At 43.7% G+C, this 25,756-nt stretch overlaps 1 protein-coding gene across 3 annotated transcripts in view; it reads right to left on the bottom strand.

Annotated features, from left to right (window-relative positions):
• LOC145343781 (chaperone Ric-8A-like) overlaps positions 1–25,756 on the bottom strand; it is a 60,180-nt gene that overhangs the window by 12,796 nt on the left and 21,628 nt on the right. For all 3 annotated transcript variants that reach the window (XM_080190113.1, XM_080190111.1, XM_080190112.1), the window contains exons 2-4: positions 19,734–19,781; positions 9,072–9,677; positions 6,678–6,772 (exon numbers count right to left, since the gene is read on the bottom strand). In XM_080190113.1, the coding sequence (XP_080046239.1) occupies positions 6,678–6,772; positions 9,072–9,545 (569 nt within the window). In that variant the 5' untranslated portion in view covers positions 9,546–9,677; positions 19,734–19,781. The remainder of the gene's footprint in view (positions 1–6,677; positions 6,773–9,071; positions 9,678–19,733; positions 19,782–25,756) is intronic.

Below are 25,756 nucleotides of genomic sequence, written 5' to 3'. Positions count from 1 at the left end.
ACCCAGCTCCAGCACACAGTTGCATACCTGGCACTCACATGTGGCCATTCTCGGCACACAAGCACGCGCGCACACACACACACGCACACTGACACACACCCAGTGCACATTGCACACTACACAAATTACACACCCTCGCCCGCATGCCCCTCTCTCACATCCACTCAGATTAGTATCTACCCAATTTATCACCATCCAGCTGGCCCTTTTCAATTGTGCAGTTTGCATCTCAAGGTGTTTTGAAGGGTGGATTTCCTTGCAGAATTATTGTAAACAATACTCTGTGCAAATGTGGTGAGAAATGACCGTATGATTAGTTTTCAGAAGGACTAATTGTCAGGTTACTTGCAGGAAGCATTGTTTACAGTGATATAGGGAAAGTGCAGAGAGATTGGGATGAATTTCAAAGTGATGGTACAGGCACAGTGGGCTGAATGGCCTCCGTTGTTCTGTTCGATTCTAGGTAGCAATAATCATCAAAGGGAACAGTGATCTATATTTGACAAATGGCATAATCTTGCATGTTTTCACTCCCATACCCATACTTGTACACTGGTTACTGTTACTTAGCAAGTTTTTACCCATTCAATTTAAAACTGGTTAGCAACAGGTTAAAATAATCTAACAATAGGAACACAACACTAACATATTTGGCTGCAAAGTTTTAGAGGAAAGTATATTCATGTGCTGAATAGCTAAGGGAGAGACTGAGTTACATCACCCTGGGACCAAGAGAAATATCAACTGCCTGGAACCTGCCACCGAGGGAGCAATGCGACACTTGGAATAAACTGCAGCACTTCAGTTCATTACCCTTGGATTCTCTAAAGTTAGAAAAATTGCAGGCAGTTTAAAAACAAGCACATGAGCAGAGTCAATTCATCCTGACCAATGGGATTACAGAACTTAGTTCAGTTGGGCAGCATGGTCGGTGCAGGCTTGGAGGGCCAAAGGGCCTGTACCTGCGCTGTCATTTTCTTTGTTCTTAACTCATGAATGAAGTTGCATGGAATTCCTACTATTTTGTAACGCACACATATGGACAGACATGTTGCGCACTTTAACATCACATTCAATGATAGTTCATCCTTGATTTCCCAGAGTCAGGAGTCTGAGGTTCCATCTGACTTCAAGATATCATCATCCTGTTAAATCTACACTGATCCCACGCCCTGGCTTCAATCTGGTTTCTATAATGGGGCTCAAACCCGTATGCACTGTCCAACAGTGGCCCAATCATTGCCTTATACATAGAATTATTCAGCACCATATCTATGCCGACCATCAAATACCAATCTATACTAATCCCATTTAATAGAGTCATAGTTAAAGTAAAGTTTTAAAGTTTAAGAACATAAGAAATAGGAGCAGGAGTAGGCCATCTAGCCCTTCAAGCCTGCCCCGCCATTCAATAAGATCATGGCTGATCTGAAGTGGCTCAGTCCCACTTTCCCGCTTTCTCCCCATAGCCCTTAATTCCCTTGCCTACCAAAAACCTATCTACCCATGCCTTAAATATATTTAGCGAGGCAGCCTCCACCACTTCAACGGGCAGAGAATTCCAGAGATTCACCAACCTTTGAGTGAAGAAGTTCCTCCTCAACTCAGTTATTTAATGGTGTCACAAGTAAGCTTATATTAACACTGCAATGAAGTTACTGTGAAAATCCCTTAGTTGCCACACTCTGGCACCTGTTCAGAAGGAGAATTTAGCATGGCCAATGCACCTAACCAGCACATCTTTCAGACTGTGGGAGGAAACCAGAGCACCCGGAGGAAACCCACGCAGACACAGGGTGAATGTGCAAACTCCATACAGGCAGTGACCCAATCCGGGAATTGAACCCAGGTCCCTGGCACTGTGAGGCAGCAGTGCTCACCACTGTGCCACTGTGCTGAGTCACAGAGTCATATACAAATTCATAATTACCTCGTGTACACCATGCCCTTATTCAGGAAGCCCAACATTCTTTATAACTTTGTCTATCAGCAATTACACTTTCAGGGAATTGTCTATTTGAACTGTAGGTTTCTCTTTCATCTTCAGTTTGCAGCGTCTTTTCTATTGGTTGTTTCTCTCCCAGTATTTACTTTTCTTGTCAATTTAAATCTTCAACATTAAACATAATCTGGCACCTACATGCCATTCCACCAAATCTCTGTATGTTTCTGCAGCATTTTACACTTTTCTTCACCATCAAACTTGCTTTTTACATGTTGTTCGCAAATTCAGAGAATGTTCTTCCACTATCAAATACCAAATAATCACTGATCTATACCAAGAACTAAAATAAGCTCAGCACTGACACAGGGGAGTGAGGGGTAAGGCTCACCCATCCCAGCACTGATACAGAAGACTGAGGGGGTAAGGCTCACCCATCCCAGCACTGACACAGGAGAAGGAGCAGGTAGAAGGTTCATCCCTCCTAGTACTGACCATGGGGATTCATGACTTTGAACCCTTCTCTAGTATGAGCAACACCTCCTTATCCTAACTCTTGCTTCCTGTTCATCACCGACATTCTCCTCATGTGTCAGAGTTTTTCTAGAAGTTTATATATCACACCCTAACAATCTGAAAATATTTAGCTATCGCACCCTTTTCCCTTCCTGTGTCCTGGTACTGCTCACAGCTGAAAAAACTCAAATTTATCAAGCATAACTTAATTTTAATAAATTGGCGTCCAGTGATGCAATTGTTCTGTTAGTAGACTAATAATCCAGACAACAGGAGTTTTAGCAGTTTGAGAAATGGTTCACTGATATCCTTCTGCAAGATAGTGGCCATTTAACTGGCTCCAAAGCGGCTAGACTCTGTTATATCAAACTTGAGAATAGTGGTTCAAGGCACCACTTTCTCAAGGGCAATTCAGGATGGGCAATAAATGCTATCTTTGCTGGTGACATTGATTTTGATTTGATTTATTATTATCACATTTGTTAGTATACAGTGAAAAGTATTGTACCTTGCACACTATAGTGGCAAGCATACTATTCATTGAGAGGGAAACGAGAGAGTGCAGAATGTAGCATCACAATCATAGCTAAGGTGTAAGCTAGATCAACTTAATGCAAGATAAGTCCATTTAAAAGTCTGGTGGCAGCAGGGAAGAAGCTGTTCTTGAGTCGGTTGGTATGTGACCTCAGACTTTTGTATCTTTTTCCCAAAAGAAGAAGGTGGAAGTGAGTACGTTTGGGGTGCAATGGGGTCCTTAATTATGCCGGCTGCTTTTCCAAGGCAGCAGGAAGCGTAGACAGAGTCAATGGATGGGAGGCTGGCTTGCGTGATGGGTTGGGCTACATTCGCGATCTGACATTATAATTGACATCCCCTGAAGGAGTTTTGAAAAGTCTTATCAATAGCAGCTATCCCTGAGTAGCTGATACACTTCTAAACAATTTGATCTTGGATTTTGGATTCTACAATTTCCAGAATTTTCATTAACTAATCTACCTGGTTTGTTCATTGTTCCCTTCAACAGGTTTGAAGAGATTATTAGGCATGACTAAAGTGTATGGAATAGTGCAATCGGTCAGTAACTGAGTGGAAGATGTAAAGTGGGAATAAAGTGAATATTCTCTGATTGCTGAGGTGTGACCAGAGGTGGCCCACAGGTATCTGTACTATAGCTCCAGCTTTATTAATGACATAGTTGAAGGAATAGAGAGGTTTTATTCAAGCTTGCTGATGACATTAAGTTAGGAGCACATTAGCTGGTATAGATTGAGGCAAAACGTTGCAAAGGGACATTGATAGATTAAATAAGTGGGTGAAACAGTGCTTGATGGAGTTCAATGTGAGGAAGTGGATCTTGTTTGGATCAGAGAAAGATAGATTGGAGTACTTTCCACAGTGGGAGACTAGAGACTGTGGATTAGCAGAATGTCTCAGGGTGCAGGTAAACAAATTATTAAAAACTAGGAGACAAGTTCCAAAAATAATTAAAAAGACAAAGGGATTCTAGGCCTTCATCTCAGCAAATCTGGAATTAAAACGGGAAGGATGTTGTGGTGCAGTTTAACTGAGATCTGCTTGTATAAACTGGCTTGTTTTACATCAGGTTAAAAAATTGAGGAGGTGATTGATTAACATGCTTAAAAGTAAAGGGAGGTTCAATCGGGGTAGATAGAGGGAAACTATTCTCTCTGGTGAGGGATCCCAGACAAAACAGGGAAAAGCCTTAAAATTACAGTTAGGTCATTCAGAGGTGATATCAGGAAGTATCTCTTCACACAAAAGGAAGTGGTAATATGGAACTCCCGCAGAATGTTGTGGGTCCTGGGACTCAATTGAAGCTTTCAAGACTGACATTCATTTTTCTGTTTGACATGCATCTTTCAAATTATTCCGGTACCTGTCCCCTGATCCCATGCACTCTAACCCCTACCACAAGTTTACTGCATGGCACCTTAACAATAACCTTTAGAAAGTCCATAGGCAGGTGGTGAGGAAACCAATGAGAGATGCAAAAAAGAGGGATGGATGGTAGCGTTGTGGTAATGTTATTGAATTTGTAATCCCGAGACCCAGGGTAATGCCCTGGGGACATAGATTCAAACCTCACCAAGGCAGCTGGTGGAATTTTAACTGAATTAATAAATCCAGGATTGTAAAGCTCGCCTCCATAATGGTGACCATAACGATCATCAATTCCTTCCCCTTTAGGTTAGCAAATCGGCTGTCCTTACCTCATCTATTATACATGTGACTTCAGACCAACTGCAACATGAGTCTTAACTGTCCTCTGAATGGCCAAGCAAGCCACCCAGAATAAGGGCAATTAGGGATGGGCAACAAAATGTTGATCTTGCCAGTGATGTCCATATCCCATGAAAGAATAATCAATTCCACTTGACCTTGTCGTGCTATCTGTTGCAGATGCATCTATTCCTGACTGCATTAGTAGACATAACCACTACATAGTCCTCCTGGGGACGAAGCCCCATCTTTACATTAAGAATGCCCTCATTGTGTTGTGTAGCACTACCACTGTCCTAAATAGAATAGATGTCGAACTGATCTAGCAACCCAAAACTGGACATTCACAAGGTGCTGCTGGGCTATCATCAGCAGCAGGATTGTATTCAACCACAGTTCATAACCTCATGGCCCAGCATATCCCCCACTCTACCATTACCATTGAAGCAGGGAATCAATCCTGGTTCAAATGGAGAGTGCAGGAGGGCATGCCAGAAACAGCAACAGGCATATCTAAAAATGAGGAGTCAACCTGGTGACACCACAACACAAGACTACTTGCATGCCAAACAATAGAAACAGCATTCAACAGATAGAACATAGAACATAGAACATAACAGCGCAGAACAGGCCCTTCGGCCCACGATGTTGCGCCGACCAGTTACAAAAACAATGACCCACTAGCCTATACCAATCCCTTTTCGTCCATAAACCTATCCATAGATCTCTTAAACGCCCCCAAACTAGGCGCATTTACAACTGCAGCAGGCAGGGCATTCCAATCCCTCACCACCCGCTGGGTAAAGAACCTACCCCTGACATCCGTCCTGTAGCTACCCCCCCTTAGAACTAAGCAACCCCACAAACAATGGATCAGATCTAAACTCTGCCACATCCAGCTCTAAATGATGGTGGACAATTAAACAACTACCAAGAGAAAGAGGCTCCACAAAAATCCCCATCCTCAATGATGGGAGACCCCAGCACATCTGTGCAAAAGAAAAGGCTGAAGCATTCGCAACAATGTTCTGCCAGAAATGCCAAGCTGATGATCCATCTCAGCTTCCCAAGGTCCCCAGTATTACATTCAGGCTTGGCCTGATCAGTGGTAAGCAACATTCATGCCAAACAAATCCCAGGAGATGACCATCTCTAGCTGGAGAATCCAACCATCTTCCCTTGACGTTCTATGGCATTACCATCGCAAAATCCCCCACTATCAACATTCTGGAATTACTATTGACCAGGAATTAAACTGGACCAGCCACATAAATGCTGTAGTTACACGAGCAGATCAGAAGCTCTGAGTTCTGCAACAGATACCTCACTATCTGAGCTCTCCGACTCTGGCCACCATCAAAAGGCACAAGTGTGATGGAATACTCTCTGACAGCCTGGACAAGAGCAACTCCAGCAACACTCAAGAGGTTTGACATCATCCAAGATAAAGCAGCCTTTATCTTGATTGGCATCCCATCTACTAACTAAAACATTCACTACCTCTAGCACCAGTGAACAGTGGTAGGACTGTGTACCATCTACAAGATGCATTTCAACAACTCACCAATGGTCCATTCATTAACTGCACCTTCCAAACCCATGTTCATTTCCACCAAGAAGGACAAGGGCAACAGTTGCATGGAAACACCTGAAAGCTCCCCTCCCCATTCCTTCACTGTAATTGGGTCAAAAATCCTGGATCTCCTCCCTAACAGTACAGTGGGTGTACCTACACTACATGGGCCGCAGCAATGCAAGAACTAGCTCACCACCACATTCCCAAAGGGCAATTAGGATGGGCAATAAGTGCTGGCTTAGCCAGCAATGCCCACATCCAATGAACAAAAAAAACAGCAGGAATCATAGAAACCCTTTCTGAAAATAGCAATGATGTTTCAGAAAAGGGTAAACACAGCAGAAGGTCACAAGGTGGAGGGGGAGATTAGAAGTGCAGTGACCCCCACATCACTGATCTTACCTGTGCAGTTCCTCTGTTTTATCTTCACCATCTGCTTTGACCAGGAGGCAATGTCGCAAGATGGCGACAAGATGGCGATAGAGAGCAGCATCTTCCTGTCATAAGAACATAAGAACATAAGAAATAGGAGCAGGAGTAGGCCATCTAGCCCTTCGAGCCTGCCCCGCCATTCAATAAGATCATGGCTGATCTGTTGTGGCTCAGTTCCACTTTCCCGCCCTCTCCCCATAACCCTTAATCCCCTCTCTTATCAAGAACCCATCAACCCGCTTCTTAAAAATATTTAGCGAGGCAGCCTCCACCACTTCAACGGGCAGAGAATTCCAGAGATTCACCACCCTTTGAGTGAAGAAGTTCCTCCTCAACTCCCAATAACAAGTACAAGGAATAACTGTTAAATCACAGACATCGGCAATCCAAACCAGCACCTCTCTAAATATTACAGTCTCCTTCAACAAGGGTTGACCTACATCAAAAAGATCCTGCTTCAGGTAGAGTGATCTCCAGAGAGACCCTCAAAACCTTGGAATCATTGAAAGAACAGTGGATTGGATAGGCTGAATGGTCGCAGGGGTTGTACTGAGGGAGTGCTGCACTGTCAGAGGGTCAGTACTGAGGGAGTGCTGCACAGTCAGAGGGACAGAACCAAAGGAGCACTGGATGGTTGAAGTGCTGTCTTTTAATGAGATGTTAAACCGAAGTCCTATGTGCGCATTCAGGTAAATTCAAGGAATTGCAAGAGAGTTCTTCCTTGTGTGGACATCAGACATGATTTGCATAGAATGTAACGACTCAGGAACAGGTAACAAGTTCATCTCCATGTTTGTGCTCCTCTAGAACAGGCTCTCCTTCATTCGTTTCTCCCTCATGTTATCTAGCTTCCTCTTAAATGTAGCTATGCTATTCACCTCAACCATTCCTTCTGATAATGAGTTCCTCACTCACATTGTCTGAATAAAGAAGTTTCTTCCAAATTGCTGATTGGATTTATTAGTGACGTCATTTTTTTTAAAAAAATTATTCCATTCTTAAAGTTACAAAGTTAATGGGCAGAATGGACCAGGCAAACCTTTAGTCCGTTCATTGCTTGTTCCAAAAAACAATTCAAATTTACTTTGAAAACAATTCATAGTCCCTGAAGAGAGAAAAACAAGATCCAAGCTGATAAGGAAAGGCATTGCAATATTGGGCTTGATTTGATGATGTTTATTCTACACTTGATCTTAACCAAAAGGCCGATTAGTGATGATCTCATATCAATGCTCCCTTATGACCTCCTAATATTGGTCGTAGCCACAAGTGGATACACCATCTCTGTCCTAGCTAATTAAATTGCTTCATTGCTTTTAAAGTCTCTATTAGGTAACCCTTCAGTCTTCTCTTTTCTAGAGAAAAGAATATCAGCTTGCTCATTTTATTCCTGATGGGTGTAATCACTGAGTTCTGGTCTCATCCTGACACTTTTTTTTTGCATCTTCTCCAATTCCAATGCATCTTATTATAATCTGAAGGCCAGAACCATAAGTTAAAGTTAAAAGTTTATTACTGAGTCATAAGTAGGTTTACTTTAACACTGCAATGAAGTTACTGTGAAAATCCCTGAGTTGCCACACTCTATTCAGGTACATTGAGTGAGAATGCAACATAGCCAATGCACCTAACCAGCATGTCTTTCGGACAGTGGGAGGAAACCAAAGCACCCGGAGGAAACCCACACAGACATGGGGAGAACACACAAACTCCACAGTGACCCAAGCCAGGAATTGAATTCGGGTCCCTGTGAGGCAGCAGTGCTAACCACTGTGCCACCCATGGACAGTACTACAAGTGTGATCTAACCAAGGATCGATACAAGTTTAACATAATTCTCCTTTCAATTCTTTTTCTCTGTTAATGAACCCCAGTGATTTGTGTGACTTGTTAAAATGGTCTTATTAACTTGTGTTGCTACTTTTCATGCTCTCTGTATCTGTATCCCTGGATCCTTTACTTCCTCTACCCCACTCAAATTCTCATTTCCTGAAGAAGACATTGTCTCTTTAGTCTCCTTGCTAAAATGTGCCAGCTCATTCCAACACATATCAGAAATATTTAATAATTACATGCTATTCTGCAAGACGTTCCTATATTTTGTCATGGTCCCCCTCTGCTTTAACTGCATTCCCATACATTTTGAAATTGTATTCCTCATACCCAATTCAAATGGTTTATGTAAATGGTGAGGAACAAAGTCCCCAATACTGAGCCTGTGGAACACCACTTCCCTTCCTTGCCTTTATAAAGCTATATTGGCTGGTATTAATTTACCTAACTATTCATTTTTGCCTTATCTCAATCTCTAGCATCTTTTAGGAAGGAACAATTGGAGTGAGAGGAACAAAAAGAGTTAGTCACCTCATCCACTTCTCTCTTGTTCAAGTCAAAAGTGATGTTGAAGAGGATCTTCAGGATTTCCATTGCACAGTCAGTTTGCTGACGGGCCAGAGGGGGTCCATCACTGGCCACCTCGTACATGTCTGACCACCTGACACTCAGTGTGCTCTCCAGAGCGTCGGTCAGCAGACTCACACCGCGCAGCTCGTGACCCAGCTGCCTGCGGATGTCCAGCCTCAGAGCAGTGAGGAGGAAGAGCAGGCGGCAGTCAAAGAATTTGATGTCGTGCGTCAGGTTCCGCCCGTTGTAAAGTTTGAGTCGCTCGGCAAGACCGAGCACCATGCAGCTTTCCGCACCGATGGCCTGTGCTGCGGGGCTGTTGAACACCACATTACAGAGACATTTCAGAGCCTCGACAATCACATCAAAGTCAGGCATCCCATCCACGCACTCTTCACTATAGTCAATTCCAGCGTGTCTGGCCAGGGTCCCCATGGCTCCCCTGGTGGTGAATGGCCTCAGGTTGTTCTTGTCCCGGGATAGAATGCGCACTGTTCCCAAACAGGCCACCTGGCATGCTGGCTGTAAATCCCGCTCCAGAAACCGGATCACCAACTTGCCGAGTTTCTGGAAACAAAAGAATCACATGAGGAAACAGCTCACAACTAAAGTTATTCATAGAATCCTGCAGTACAGAAGGAGGCCATTTGGCCCACTGAGCCCACACCACAACAATCCCACTCAGGCCCCATCCCTGTAACCCCATGTATTTATCCAACTAATCCCCCTGACACTACGGGACAATTTAGCATGGCCAATCAATCTAAACTGCACATCTTTGGTCTGTGTGAGGAAACCAGAACACTCAGAGAAAACCCACACAGACACAGGGAGAACATGCAAACTCTACACAAGGCCGGAATTGAACTTGGGTTCCTGGCACTGTGAGGCAGCAGTGCTAACTACTGTGCCACCCCTTTTATGTCTTCATATTCACATACTCACTGTGGCCATCACAAAGCAGCTCGTATTGAAGAGTGTCTACAACAGGAGACAGGTGACCTCACCTTTCTACTTCAGTGAACATTACCTAGATTAAAATTGAAATGCTTTGTCACACCTCAGATTCACAAAATACAGCATGGCAAGAGGCCAATCAGCCCATCACACCTGTTCTGGTCCAAAGATGTGTGAGTTAGGTGGATTGGCCATGCTAAATTGCCCTTTAGTGTCAGGGGAAGTAGCTAGGATGAACGCATGGGGTTATGGGGACAGGACCTGGGTGGGATTGTGGTCGGTTTAGACTCGACTGGCCGAATGGCCTTCTTCTGCATTGTAAGATTCTTTGATGCTAACTCCCAATTCCCTTTTCCCATTCATTTAAATATTTGTTCTTCCGATCCTTATCTAATTCCTGTTTCAACTGTCTTTCCGCCTCTATTTCTGTATTCCCTTTGAGAAAGCATTCTTGCTGTAAAAACATTTAACCCAAATCTCTTTATTCTTAGAATGGTCGAATTATGCATCCCAGGGGGTGACATTTAGTCCATCACTCCTGTGTCAGTTCTTTGAAAGAGCTACCTAACTTCAACTTGTCCCTCTCCCAATGCTAGATCCCCAGAATCCTGCAAAGAATTATCTATCCAATTCTTTTTCTATTTATTCAGGGGTTTTGAGTGTTACCAGCAAGACGAGCATTTATTGGGCATCTTTAGATTCCCCACAGGTGATGCTGAACCATCTTCTTGAACCACTGCAGTCCATTTGGTGTAGGTATACCCACAGTACTGTTGGTGAGGCATTTCCAGGATTCCAACCCAGGGACAGTGACGGAACAGCAATATATTTCCAAGTCAGGATGGTGTTTCATTGAAGGGGAACTTAGCAGTGTTATATAAACATATGAAATAGGAGCAATAAGCCACTTGGACCTGGAGCCTGGTGTGTGTGTGTGTGTGTGTGTGTGTGTGTGTGTGTGTGTGTGTGTGTGTGTGTGTGTGTTTCTCCTCTGACCGAGACCGCAAGAAACTACAAAGGATTGTCAGCATAGCCCAGTCCATCACACAAACCAGCCTCCTATACACTGACTCCGTCCACACTTCCCACTGCCTCGGGAAAGCAGTCAGCATAATTAAGGATCCCACTCACCCCAGACATTCTCTCTTCCACCTTCTCCTGTCGGGAAAAAGTTACAAGTCTGAAAACACATCCCAACCAACTTGAGAACATCTTCTTCCCTGCTGCCATCAGACTTTTGTAAGGTGCTATCATATATTAAGCTGATCTTTCTCTTCACCCTACCCTACCATTATATTCTGCACCCTATCCTTTCCTTCTCCCATATGGTTGGCTATGAATGATATGTTCTGTTGTATGGCACGCAAGAAACAATATTTTTCACTGTATCCCAATGCATGTGAAAATAACAAACCAAATCAAATTCATACATTCTAAGTGATAGAGGTTGGAAGTTTATGAGATACTGTCAAAGTAGCTGTCAAATCTGAGCTAACACTGGTTCATACGGAGGAGCTTTGTTTGATCCAGTTCCTCTGATTCAGTGCCTAACAATTAACAAGTTAATTGGAACTGGAATCATTCTGACAAAGTGTCGACCTGTATTTCTGTGGGAGGTTCAGTGATAGCAGGAGCTCAGTGAAGATGGCTGTACGAATGTAGGGAGATGTTATTGAATTAACATACATTATTACAGTTGTACCTGACAGTCCCTCTCCCACAAAACAGATTATATCGAGTCCAGGTGCCACTGTACTTGACATCACACAAACAGGTTAGAAATGGATGGGAACTCCTGAGAGCCTGCAGCCAGAAATAGATTCACAACAAACAACTCTCTCTCTCCACGGACCCGTCAGCAGATGTAAACAAAATCTGTTGCTGTGCTCAAAGCAGACACACAGTGGAGCAAGCTTCTGAACGCTAAGTTGCGTATTCCTCCCGTCCTGGAGCTCAATACTGAGGCTGTGTGGAATTTACCTCAGGAAATATGGAGAATCCTCATTAATTCCCACAATAATGATGAGTGAGCTGATTAAAAAGATCATGGGGATTGTTGGAGGGTATCTTAAAGTGGGGATGAAATTTGAAAATTACAGCCAGGCAGTTCAGGGTGACATAAGGGAATACTCTTTCACCCAAAGGAGAGTGGAAATCTGGAACCTTAACCCCAGAAAACATCAGGCCCTGGGATTCAGTCACAGCTTTCCAGTTTGACAGATGTTTTGCTCAATGTTGACCATGCTTGTTAAAGAATACAGAGGAAAGGATACAGGCCAGCCATGACCTATCTGGTTGGTATGAGGTGGAGATGCCAGCGTTGGACTGGGGTGAGCACAGTAAAAAGTCTCACAATATCAGGTTAAAGTCCACTAGATTTATCTGATAGCACAAACTTTCAGGGCACTGCCCATCACTCACCTGATAGAAAAATAGGAGCAGCAGTAGTTCATTTCGCCCTTTGAGCTATTATCATAGTGCATCATCCAACTCAGCAACCTGTCCCCTCTTTCTCCCATAACCTTTGATCCCTTTAGCCCCCCAAGAGCTACATCTAACTCCTTCTTGAAAAAATAATATGTTCCTGTGTAATGGGCCTGAGGGGCTGGATGGCCTCCTCCTGTTTCAAATAACCTCTCATTTTGTTCAGATTGCTGTGTTTGTGATTCCCAGCTTACTTTTCAGCCTTACATTCAGATTCAGTGCTGCAATATAATCAGGACTGGCAGAATGCAATTGTGGAGGGATAGCAGGAAACGGTGGTGGAGGGGGTGGTGGAGCAGAGGATAACCATGGTGGTTGGACATGGCGGGTGGAGAGGGTCACTGACGAAGAAACTCTGAAGCTATAAAGTTTAACTCATAGCCTGTGGAGATGTTGGGGTTTGTGTGTTTGATCAGAGCGAGCCTGGTGGCGGTACAGCTCCCAGGGAGGCACTGTCCAGACAGTCAGCTTCAAAATCAATTGATATTCAGCATTCGGAAAAATGTTGTCAGAGCAATGGATCACACCACCCAGTAACTGAGCTCCAGCTTCTCCGATCTTCAATCATTCACATCCAGAGGCTATCCCAACCCTTTCTCATCATTTCAGTGAGAAATATTTCTTTCATCATCTGTGGGGGAGCAAATGCCATAATAGAATCCCTGCAGTGCAGAAAGAGGTCATTCAGCCCGTCAAGCCTCCACCAACAACAATCCACCCAGGCCCTATCCCCAAAACCCCACATATTTATTCTGCTAATCTCCCTGACACTAAGGGGCAATTTAGCATGGCCAATCAATCTAACCCATATACCTGTGGATTACGGGAGGAAACCGGAGCACCCGGAAGAAACCATGCAGACACGGGGAGAACGCGCAAACTCCACACAGACAGTAACCCAAGGCTGGAATTGAACCCAGGTCCCTAATGCTGTGAAACAGCAGTGCTGGCCACTCTAGTACTGTGCTGCCCATGCAAGGGGATTGATTAGGGGAGATGTATATTGGGAGCTGATTTAGACAGAGGGATTACACATTTGTGGGGAGGAGATTAATTGGAAGGGGCATCCGCTTTCTACATGTTTTCTCTACTGCGAGGTCAACTTCTCCAACATGAGGTCAGCCTATTACGAACAAGGTGGAGCCGATTATGGTTAAATAGCCTTAGAGAACAGTCAAGTCCTGTTAATGAGTCAGGGGACAGAGTTGAGGAGTGGGGAGAAGAGAATGGGGAGAGAATGACAAATTCAGAGATGATTGTACTGAGGGGACGCTGCACTGTCTGAGCATCAGTACTGAGGGGGCGCTGCACTGTCTGAGCATCGGTACTGAGAGAGTACTGCACTGTCTGAGGGGCTGGAGTTGAGTGAGCACTGCACTGTTGGAGAGACTGGAGTTGAGAGACCCTGTACTGCCGGAGGGACTGTACTGAGGAAGTCCTGCACTGTCGGAGGGACATCACTAAAGGAATGCTGCATTGTTGCAGGGACAGAACTGAGGGAGTGCTGCATTGTTGAGGGCAGGATGAGGGACAGCTGTGCTGTCAGAGGAGGCGACTTCCAGGGTGAGTCTGGACATAAAGATCCAAAGGCACTATTTGTGGAGCAGCTAGAGTTCTCCCCAGTGTCTTGGTCAACAGTTGTATCTCTACCAACATCACAAAAGGCACATTATCTGGTTATCATCACATTGCTGTTTGTGGGAGCTTGCTTTGGCTGCTGTGTTTCCTTCATTACAACAGCGGTGACACTTCAAAAAACTGCTTCATTAGTTTTAAAGAACATTAGCTCCTCCTGAGGTCGTGAAAGGTGCTATATAAATGTAAATCTTTCTTTGTATCTATGTCAATTCCTTCAAGATGTAATCTGTTATTAGCTCTGTTGTAAATTTTACCAGCAGCAGCAGAGATTGTCTATAATACCTCTGAGATGCCTGACTGTAAGTCGCAAGGTGGAGATTAATGTCAAAGAACAGGTTTTTCCTATTTGTGATGTGCCAGAGAAAGACAAATATCCATCTGTTCACCATCAGATATTCCAATCCTGATTCACTTCACATGAGCTTATTTACTCTTAACCTATTAAGAGTGAATGATATTTCACTGCTCCATTGCTACTAAAAGGCAATCATTAACAGATCAAGCTGCCTCAACAGTGTTACTGTGTACATGTAGAAGGAGCCAAAGATAAATCCCCTGGTATTCCAGAGGATTCAATGCAATTAACCCATCATCCATTGACTCTGTCTACACTTCCCGCTGCCTCGACAAAGCAGCCAGCATAATTAAAGACCCCACACATCCCAAACATTCTCTCTTCCAGCTTCTTCAGTGGAGAAAAAAATACAAAAGACTGAGATCACCTACCAACTGACTCAAGAGCAGCTTTTTCTCTGCTGCCATCAGACTTTTGAATGAACTTACCATATATTCATGGAATCCATTCAGCCCATCGAGTCTGCACCAACCACAATCCCACCCAGACCCTATTCCCCTAACCGCTTATATTTACCCTGCTAGTCTCCCTGACAAGAGGATTAATTTAGCATGGCCAATCAACCTAATCACCAATTCAACTGATCTTTCTCTACACCTCAGCTAAGACTGTAACATATTCTGCACCCTATCCTTTCCTTCTCCCCAATGAATGTAAGTTTTTGTCTGTATAGCACACAAGAAATTATACTTTTCACTGTATCCCAATACAAATCTAAACAAACCCTGAACTAGTTCCAGATACCACAGGATCAAAGCTAAAAGCTGGGAAAGGAAGCATTGCTGAGGGTTACAGTAATTCTTCCAATAGTCTCAAGAGAAGCAAGGCTCTGATCCTTCAATCCACGTAAGAAGTCTCACAATACCAGATTAAAATCCAACAGGTTTATTTGGTAGCAAAAGCCACTAGCTTTCGGACCACTGCCCCTTTGTCAGGTGAGTGGGAGTTCTATTCACAAATTGTTTGTGAATAGAACTTTTGTGACTCTCCAGGGTGAAGAAGTTTATTTATTAGTCACAAGTAGGCTTACATTAACACTGCAATGAAGTTACTCTGAAATTCCCCTAGTCGCCACACTCTGGCACCCATTTGGGTCAATGCACCTAACCAGCACGTCTTTCATACTGTTGGAGGAAACTGGAGCACTCAGAGGAAACCCACGTAGACACGGGGAGAACGTGCAAACTCCACAAACACAGTGAAGACCCAAGCCGGGAATTGAACGTGGGTCCCTGGTGCTGTGAGGCAGCAGTGCTAACCACTGTGCTACCATGCATCCCTGTGGGGGCGCAGACACTGTTACTGGATTCACTGAAACCTGGAGTAAACTGCATTCACTGTAGAATCAGTGACATACAACACTCACTATCTTTCGTGCCTCTGTCGCCCTTTACGCGAGCTGCCTTGTTCTGTTGTTTGTGATTTGCTGAGCGACGGACCAGTGCAAATCTTCTTGTAAATCTAATTTATTTGACTCTCTGAAGGAGAACATGGTACATTCCTGGAAGGTGCTGTCCAGTGTCTGTGTATCTGACCTTGGAATAAATGAGCCAGTGTGAAGCACTTGTTCAGGGATCAGTGAGCTGCCACATTTGCCAAGAGCTACTCAATCCTGTAAGGAGCCTTTATTTTGCAGAGAAGCTTAGATTTAAAAGCTAGGTAGAGAAGGATCAGGGAGATAAATCAGGGAACAGAGATCAACTGTTGCTAAGTTTGGGTGTTAAAGCCCTGTGATGGACGGAAACTAGGAATTGGGAGAGGTGAGCAGATCTGCAACTTTTAAGTTTGAGTCAGAAACTCGGAAGGGAGGAAGAGAATACTGAATAGGACTGGAATAACAAGAAAAGCAATACTGGAATGGAGAGAACTGAATAATTCCTGAATGAATTAAAGACCAATGTTTACCAGTTTGCCTTTTGCTATCCTGGTCACTAAAGAGTCAATACAATACATAAGAAGGCCATTCGGCCCAACAAGTACATGCCAGCCCTCTGTAAGCACAGTTCAGTTCGTCTCATTCCCCTGCTCTATTCCCAGAGCCCTCGAGGTTTATTTCATTCAAATGCTTATCAAATTTCTTTTGAAATCATCATCGCTGCTTCCACCACCCTCGTTGGCAGCAAGTTTCAGGGGAAAAAAGATGCATAAGTAAGTCATCACTCTCCTCCCCCTCTGCATCTCTTGTTCAAAGCCTTAAAAATGTGTCCTTATAACATTAACTAATGGGAACAATTTCTTCTTTGTCTACCTTATTTAAGGCTGTGATAACCTTGTGCACCTGCAACAAATCTCCCTTTGATCTCCTTAGTTAACTCCTACCTTTCCAACATAGCCTTATAGGTAAAATTCTTCATCCCAGGAGCCATTCTAAAAAATCTCCGCTGTAATATCTCAGGATCCTCATAACTTTCCTATATAGTAGTGCGCAGAAGTGGACACAATACTCTAATTGTAGTCTAACCTTCACTGGAGTTCAGAATAACATTTCTACTTTTGCACACAAAAACTCGATCCATGCAGCACCAGATCCCCGTAACAACTTCAGTAACAACTCTATCAGTATGACCTTCCAGCTTTATAGATTCATGGAACAGAACCCTCAGGTCCATCTGCCCCTGCAATAAATGCACTACATCACTCTCACTGTACTAAATCCCGTCAGCCCCTTGCCTGCCCATTCTGCTAGCATATGCTCTATTGCATGAATAATATTGTCACATTTGCCACTCACCAATCCTCTGGCATCTCTGCCACATGTAGTGAAGCAGATTACAGCAAGCCTTTCCACTATCTTCATTCTTAGTGACATGGGATGCCAGCCATCTGGACCAGTTGACTTATTCACTTTAAGCACAGCTAGCCTTTCCAATACATGCTGCCTATCAATTTTCACCTTATCCATTACCTTTACCACCTCCGCATCTATCAATATTTTGTCAGCATGCTCTTCCTTAGTAAGCACTCGTGCAAAGAACTCATTTAGCATTCTAGTCTTGCCTCGTGTCTCTAAACACCTTCTTTGCCATTGTCGCGACCATTTCTTACACCAGCTAATGACTTACAGGCTTGCAGAAGGTTTTCGACAACTGATATTTTCAACATGAATCAATGATAATGGAGTTGTTGACTAATCACAGAGAACAATCACTATCAATGAGTCTACAACAGGTGTGGACAAGAGGCAAGGAAAACCACCACTGGTGAACAGCTTTGCGAACCATCGGTCCAATGTTACCAGTTCCTCCCAAGCTTGCCAAACTTGATATACATTGTATCTCATTTACTTATAAAATTACTTATATTGTTCCTTGAAAGAAGTCCTTCTAACCTGCCAATGAATTGATCGGTATTAAATGTAATAAGGGATTGGGGAGAGAGTGGATTGATGGGGTTGAGAAGTCAAGGAGAGGGTGGGTTGATGGGGTTGAGGGATTGGAGACAGGAAAAGTCGATGGCACTGAGGGAGCGGGGAGTGGGCAGGTCAATTGGGGAGAGGGTGAGTCTATAAGGTTCAGGGATCAGGGACAGAATGGGTGGAAAGGTTGAGGGATGGGGAGGTGGTGGGTCAGTTGGGCTGAGGGATTGGGGAAAGAGTGGATTGATGGGCTTGAGGGATTGGTGAAAGGGTAAGTAAATGGATTGAGGGATTGGAGAACCAGTGATTTGACAGGAATGAGCGATGAGAGAACAGGTGTGTTGATGGATTGAGAGGTTAGAGAGAGGATAGATCAGTGGGGTTGAGGAATTGGGGAGAGGATGGGTGAGTTGGGTTGAGGGATTGGGGAAAGGGTGGATGAATTGAGCTGAGGGATTGAGGAGAAGCTGAGTGAATGAAGTTGAAGGGTTTGGGAGAGGTTGAGTCAATAGGATTGAGGGAATTGGGAGAGAGGGGATTGATGGGGTTGAGGGATTGAGAAAAAGGTGCGTTGATAGGACTGAGGGAATGGGGAGAGTGAGAGTCCATGGAGTTGAGGGATTGGACAGAGTGTAGGTTTCTGAGGTTTAGGGGAATGGGAAGAGGATGGGTAGAAAGGTAGTGGGATTGGGGAGAGGGGAGTCAGTTGGCTTGAGGGATTATGAAGACAGTAGCCAGGTTTGAGGATATGGGATGACAGGGATAGGGGCTGAGAATGTCAGGGGAAGCTGTTCCCATTTGTGGCCATTATCGTGACAATCTTTTCTCTGCTTTTCATTTTCTTTTCGCTTGCTTTTCTTTTAATATATTAAACAGGAAACCAGCTAGAAGTCTCTCCCCTCACCAGTCATTCATGGTGTTGGTTTGACTAATGAGGATCTTGGTTGAGTGAACTTGTTTTGGAGGGTAAGCCATCATGCTATAATACTAAATGAAGGCAAAACACAGAATACTGTACCTATAAGCAGCAAATGTTGTTGTAACTGGAGCTGGATAATACATGTATACTTGACTGACAATGAGGGATTTGAAGAGGCAAGCTCAGTTAAACTGACGATTGACAAGCGTTCTCTGGCCAGTGATGTTGTCCCAAACACATACCCTCCTTCAAACCAATTTCCCTGATCACATCACCAGCACTCTAAACAGTTAGCAGACTGACAAAACACAAAACATCTTAAAATTAATCTCACTATTCTCTAAAGAGGTACAAAAACTCACTGAAAGGCCACTGTGAAAATGTGACTGTTTAAATGGACAAAAATGGAGGCTTATTGCATCTCTGCTGATAGGGAAAAGTTGAACAGAATACACAAATGACTAGATTTCAAAGCTTGCCTTGTTGCTTCCATTGAGAACAAACTCCCCTAACCAAAGTTCTGCTGTAATGTTTCTGTGAAATATTAATGAGGCACCCATGGTGAAGCCCGAAGGGAGAAGCTGTCTGATATTATCTTTAATTTGCTTTGGGATCCTGTGGATTATGAACTTCAATAAAAGCTGTTCATCATCTTTGAAACAACTCCACATGAGCCTCGCAATTACTCTTTTTTTTTCTAAACTGTCACAGTAATCTTAATTGTACAACACTCCCCAGCCGCCACATCTCCCTCAGTCCTCTGCTGTCTCGTGATCCTGTCCCCATCTCTCTGTACTCCTATCTCTCTGATCCCTCCGCCTATCCCTGTCTCTCTCCATTCCACTGTGCCTCTGCCTGTCTCGTTCCTTTGCCCTCCCAACCATCCCACTGTCCTCGCTCTCTTCAACACCTTACCTGTCTTAAATCTCTGTCCTCCACATCAAACAAGAAACGTTGGGAATTCTGAAAGAGATAAATGAGAAATAGAAATTACGATGGAGCAGAAATAACTTCTTATGATTTCTTCTACAAAAATACTAATAAATGATGAACAGAATTGAATGTACAGGTTAACATGCTGAGAAGATTGCAGCTCCATTGTCCAATCAATGTTGGCCTGGTTCACAAACCATTCAGTATTTTGTTCATTTCCAGTTAGAATTAAGGATTTTTAAAAATTCATTTGTGGGAGATGGACATCGCTGACTGGCCAGCATTTATTACTCATCTCGCGTTGCCCTTCATTTGAATGGTTTGCTAGGCCATTTTAGAGGGCATTTAAAAGACAACCACACTGCTGTGGATCTGAAGTCACATGTAGGCCAGACAGGTAAGATTTCCTTTAATAAAGGACATTAGTCAGCCAGATGGGTTTTTCCAACAATCGATAATGGTTTCACAGTCATCAGTAGAATCTTAATTCCAGACTTTTTTATCAAATTCAAATTCCATCATCTGCCATGGCTGGATTCAAACCCGGTCCCCAGAACATTAGTTGAGTTTCTGGATTAATAGTCTAGCGATAATAGCACTAGGCCATCGCCTAGTATTGTATGAAATGTACATATATTTCATTGTATGAAATGATTCAGCTATGAATAAAAGTCAATGCAAGTGAAATAACACATCTCCTTACCCATAGATTGTTAGTAAGGAACTCTACCTAGACAATGTTCAGGCTTGGGTTAATGGGTGGGAAGTAACAGTCACACCAGGCAATGACCACTTCTCACAGGAGACAGTCTCACCTCCCTTTGGCATTCAATACCATACAATCACATCCCCACCTTCAACGTCCTGTAGGGGCTAGAGCGAATGCCAAATCAAATAAGAACACAAGAAGGAAGATTGGGAGTAAGCCATTTGGCCCCTCATACCTGTTCAGCAATAGAATATGGTTAAGGCAAATCTTATAACTCAGCTATACTTTCCCACACAGTCCCCATTTCCCTCAATAGCAAAAATATGTTGGTCCCTGTATTGGATATACTCAATGACTGAGCATCCACAACTCTGGGCGATATAGAATTCCAAAGATTCACAATCCTCTGAGACATATTCTCAGAGACACAATGACACAGAGTTTCCCTGAGACATATCCTCAGAGATACAATGACAAAGAGTTTCCCTGTTGGAGGACAGGGTAAACACAGCAAGAAGTCTGACAACACCAGGTTTAAGTCCAACCGATTTATTTGACAGTAAACTTGCAAGCACATAACTCTGTCTGAGGCCAGAACTCTCCATTCACCTGACGAAGGGGCAAACCCCGAAAGCTTGAGAGTTTACTATCAGTCCAATGCTGGCATCTCCACATCAGGAGGACAGGGTCACAGTAACAATCAGAGCAGGAACACCATAGATCATTTCCAATATTTACTAACAGCCTGGGTAGAAATAAAAAACAAAAAAATACTGGAAAAGCTCAGGAGGTCAGGCAGCATCTGTGAAGACACAGAGATAATATTTCAGGTTAAGGTGACCTATCATCAGAACTATGAAACAAAGAATGCAGGCTATTCACACCTCATCTTTTGTTTCTTTTCCAAACCCATTGTCCCTCTCTTTTTGGCTTTTACACCATGTAACCTTTTGACATTTAATCTCTCCTGACTTCCACCCTGCCACACAGCTAAGTAAAATTTTAAGCTTGTTTATCACAAGTAGGCTTCTATTAACATTGCAATGAAGTTACTGTGAAAATCCCCTAGTCACCACATTCCAGCACCTGTTCGGGTACACTGAAGGAGAATTTAGCATGGTCAATGCACCCAAGCAGCATGCCTTTCGGACTGTAGGAGGAAACCAGAGCGCCCAGAGAAAACTCATGCAGACTCCACACTGACAGTGACCCAAGCTGGGAATCGAACCTGGGTCCCTGGCGCTGTGAGGCAGCAGTGCTAACCACTGTGCCACCACCTTTGTTTTTGTTTACACTCCCTTTGTCTTGTGTTCCATGACATCTTTGTCAAGTCCCTCCTGTGCTCCCACCTATTTGTAACCTTCGCACCACCTGCTCTACCCTCTCTTAAACACTGGAAAATCCATCACATCACCCTCTCTCTGAAAGAAGTCATAAGTACCTGAAACGTTAACTGTTTGTCTTTCTCTACAGATGCTACCAGACCTGCTGAGTTGTTCCAGCATTTTTTGTTTTTAATTCAGGTTCCTAGAGTCTGCAGTATTTTGCTTTTTTTATTTTTATTTTGTTTGCCACTCCCTCCTTTAACCATCTCAAAAACTCATCCATTTCTATCTTTCTTCAGTTCTGATGAAAACGTCCTCCTGGTCTGAAACAGCAACTCTGTTTCTCTCTCCGCGGCCTCACCTGCTGAGCTTTCCCAGATTGTTTTGGTATGATTTCAGATTTCCAGCAATTTTTTGCTTTTGGATTATAAATGAACTTCCTCTGAAAATTCAAATGTGAAGTATTGAAAAATCCAAGTGCGCAGTTATGTTCTGGTCAGATTTCAACATTAGACAGAAACAAATCAATGGCGTTAAGTGTGGGGTGGGCAGAGGGCGGGCAGGGGACAGAGGGCGGATAGGGGGCAGAGGGCGGGCAGGGGGCAGAGGGCGGGCAGGGGAGGAGGAATGACATCAGCCACAACCCTCTTCACCCCAAAATAAAGCTGGCCCAAGATTATGACCATGAAGCCATCGGTTTATCATAAAAACCTATCTAATTCTCTAATGCCCCTTCAGGAAGGACATCAATCATAGAATTCCTCCTGTGCAGAAGGAGGCCATTTGGGCCACTGACTCTGTACTGACAAAAAGAGGGTGGCAATGGGTTTGGAAAAGAAACAAAAGATGTTCAGATGAGGTGTGAATGGCCTGCATTCTTTCTTTTGTAGCTCTGATGATAGGTCACCTTAACCTGAAATATCATCTGTGTCTTCACAGATGCTGCCTGACCTCCTGAGCTTTTCTAGTATTTTTTTGTTGTTTATTTCTACCCACGGCTGCTAGTAAATGCTGGAAATGATCTACGGTGTTCCTGCTCTGATTGTCCCACCCAGGCTCCATCCTCGTAACCCCACGTAATCCACCTGACACTAAGGGGCAATCCCACCCAGACCTATTCCGTGTAACCCCAAGTATCTACCTTGCTAATTCCCTATTCTACAGCTTGGGACACTAAGGGGCAATTTAGCATAGCCAATCTATCTAACCTACATACCTTTGGAATGTGGGAGGAAACCAGAGCAGCCAGAGGAAACCCACACAGACACGGGTAGAATGTGCAGACTCCACCCAGACAGTCACCTGAGGCCAGAAGTGAACCTGGGTCCCTGGCGCTGTGAGGCAGTAGTGCTGACCACTGTGCCACCCTGCCATATTTACCCAGACTGGGCCTGTATGAGAGCGCAGACCCACACAACCGGGGGTGACTGCTAGCTGATCTTTGAGATGTCCTAGCAAGGAACCGGTGGTTCAACAAGGCAGCTCACTTCACTTATCGGATCAACTAGGATTGGGCAATAAATGCCAGCCTTGCCAGCAATGCCCACATCTTGAAAAACAGTTGAATAAAAACACAACTTATTTTAAATGCACAACTTGAATGGGTATAAGGATTCCAGGATGACTCACAAGACTTACATGGTTCACTGCATTCCCCAATTATCAGTTTGGATATGTTGTTGTGTCTCTAAGTACTATGCTCTTTATTTTCATCCTGCCTAGGTTCAAGATTGTGGAAATCTTGAAAAAAATATATTCCTGTCCTAACTCTCCTGGCATTAGGCTCCACAAAGAGTTATAAGGAGATGATGGATAGACTGGGACTTCTTTCCTCTGGAGCATAGGAGGCTTAGGAGTGATCTTATGGAGGTCTATAAAATAATGAGGGGCATAGATCAGCTAGATAGTCAACATTGTTTCCCAATGGTTGGGGAGTGTAAAACTAGAGGGCATAGGTTTAAGGTGAGAGGGGGAGGGATACAAAAGGGACCAGACGGGCAATTTTTTTCACACACAGATGTTGAGTGCCAGAGGCAGTAGCAAAGGCGGGTACAATTTTGTCGTTTAAAAAGCATTTAGACAGTTACATGGGTAAGATGGGTTTAGAGGGATATGGACCAAATGCGGGCAATTGGGATTAATGTAATCTACATTACACCTGTTTCAGCAGGACTGGTGTAATGTAGATTTACCAGCACCTCCCTAGAACTAAGAATAACAGCACAGTGCCCATAGCACTTCACACACCGTAGGGAAATACACACCCAGTTTCTGATCAATGGCTTCAGTTCTGAACCTCAGGCCTTTGGAAAATAATTGAAAGCCAAGCACCTGAAGAAAATCTAATTGCTAGTACTGCGTGAGAACATTTCTATAGTAGCTTTAAGATGCTTCACAGGAGTATTGTCAACTAAAAATTCACACCAAGCAGCAGGAGGAGATATTAGGACTGGTGACCAAAAAGCTGTTAGAGAGATCGTTTTAAGAAACATTTTAAAGGAGGATTCATGGAGTCATGACTGCAGAGCAGGAGGCCATTCATCTCATCATCAGAGCCATACCAGAAGGGAGAAGAGAATGGTCAAGAAGTTTAGAGAAGGAGTTCCAGTGCTAGGGTTCAGGCAACTGAAGGTACAACCATCAAGAGTAAAGCAATTAAAATCAGGGATTGTAAAAGGCCAGAATTAAAGGGGCACAGAGATTCCTGAGGCTGTGAGGCCAAAAAGGATCACAGAGCAAGGGAAAGATGAGATAAAAGCAAATACTGTGGGGAGCTGGAATCTGAAACAAGGACAGAAAATGCTGGAAAGTCTCAAAGCTCTGATGAAGGGTCACTTAGATTCGAAACGTTGGCTTTAATCTCTAACCACAGATGCTGTCAAACCTCCTGAGATTTTCCATCATTTTCTGTTTTGTGTTAGGGGAAAAAAGACAAGGCCATGGAGGAGGCTTGAAAATGAGGATTTTCAGTGGTGGATGAGGAGCTGATGTCTATCTGCCCAGGAGGATATATTTCCATGTTATACTTCATGTTCAACTTTGCCACCTTATATCAACCAGCAATGCTAGATGGTCCTTTGTCCCTCATCTGTGAGCAACTCTGCAGAACCATATTCATTATCAGATCCAATAAAGCGGCACTGGCCAGAGCAGACCCTTTCATAGTTTAAAACAGGACAAAATTGTTTGGCTTGGTAGAGAATTCTAGAACTAGGAGACATAGATTTAAGATAAGTGGCAGTAGGTTTAGAGGGAACATGACGAAGAACTTATTTTACACAGATGGTGGTGGGTGTCTGGACGTCGCTGCCCAAGTTCGTAATGGAGGCAGAAACCCTAATCTCTTTTAAAAAGTGCCTGGATCTACATCTTAAGTGCTGTAAACTACAGAGCAATGGGCCGAGTGCAGGAAAGTGGGGTTAGAATGGGCACCTGGGTGTCATTGGGCTGACATGGACAAGATGAGCTGAATGGTTTCCTCTGTGCTGCAACTTTTCTATGATTCAACAGCATGAAAAGAGCATCATATAAATCACTCTGTCAGAAACGTGTTTCCCTCATTAAAGGACATTAATGAACCATTTGGATTTTTAAATAATCAACAGATTCATGGTCATTATTTTTCTGGGATTATCAAATATGCTGGATTTGATTTTACAATTTGCCAGGATGGAATCTGAATCTTTGGGTTCCTAGTATTAGACTAGAACTTCCACAGTCACCTCTTTACACCCACCCCTCTCCCCAATTACCTTGGAATCTCCATACCAACCTCTTCCCCCTCCCACCTCTAGAAGCACCCTCCCAATCTTCACTCAAACCTCTGTATGCTCCACCCCCAATAAACAGGGAATGTATCTGCCACTGATTTTGCAGCCATAATCATGTTTTGGATTGGAGATTTAATGCAGAGTAAAATGTTGCTATTGCCTGAAGTTCATACAGTGAATAACTGTGCGAGCAGCTGGAAG

The sequence above is a fragment of the Carcharhinus amblyrhynchos genome, chromosome 6, assembly GCF_965287045.1.
Source record: "Carcharhinus amblyrhynchos chromosome 6, sCarAmb.v2.hapA, whole genome shotgun sequence".
NCBI classification, from domain to species: Eukaryota; Metazoa; Chordata; class Chondrichthyes; order Carcharhiniformes; family Carcharhinidae; genus Carcharhinus; species Carcharhinus amblyrhynchos.
The sequence above is the reverse complement of the archived record's forward strand: the minus strand, read 5'-3'. Positions and strand labels throughout refer to the sequence as shown.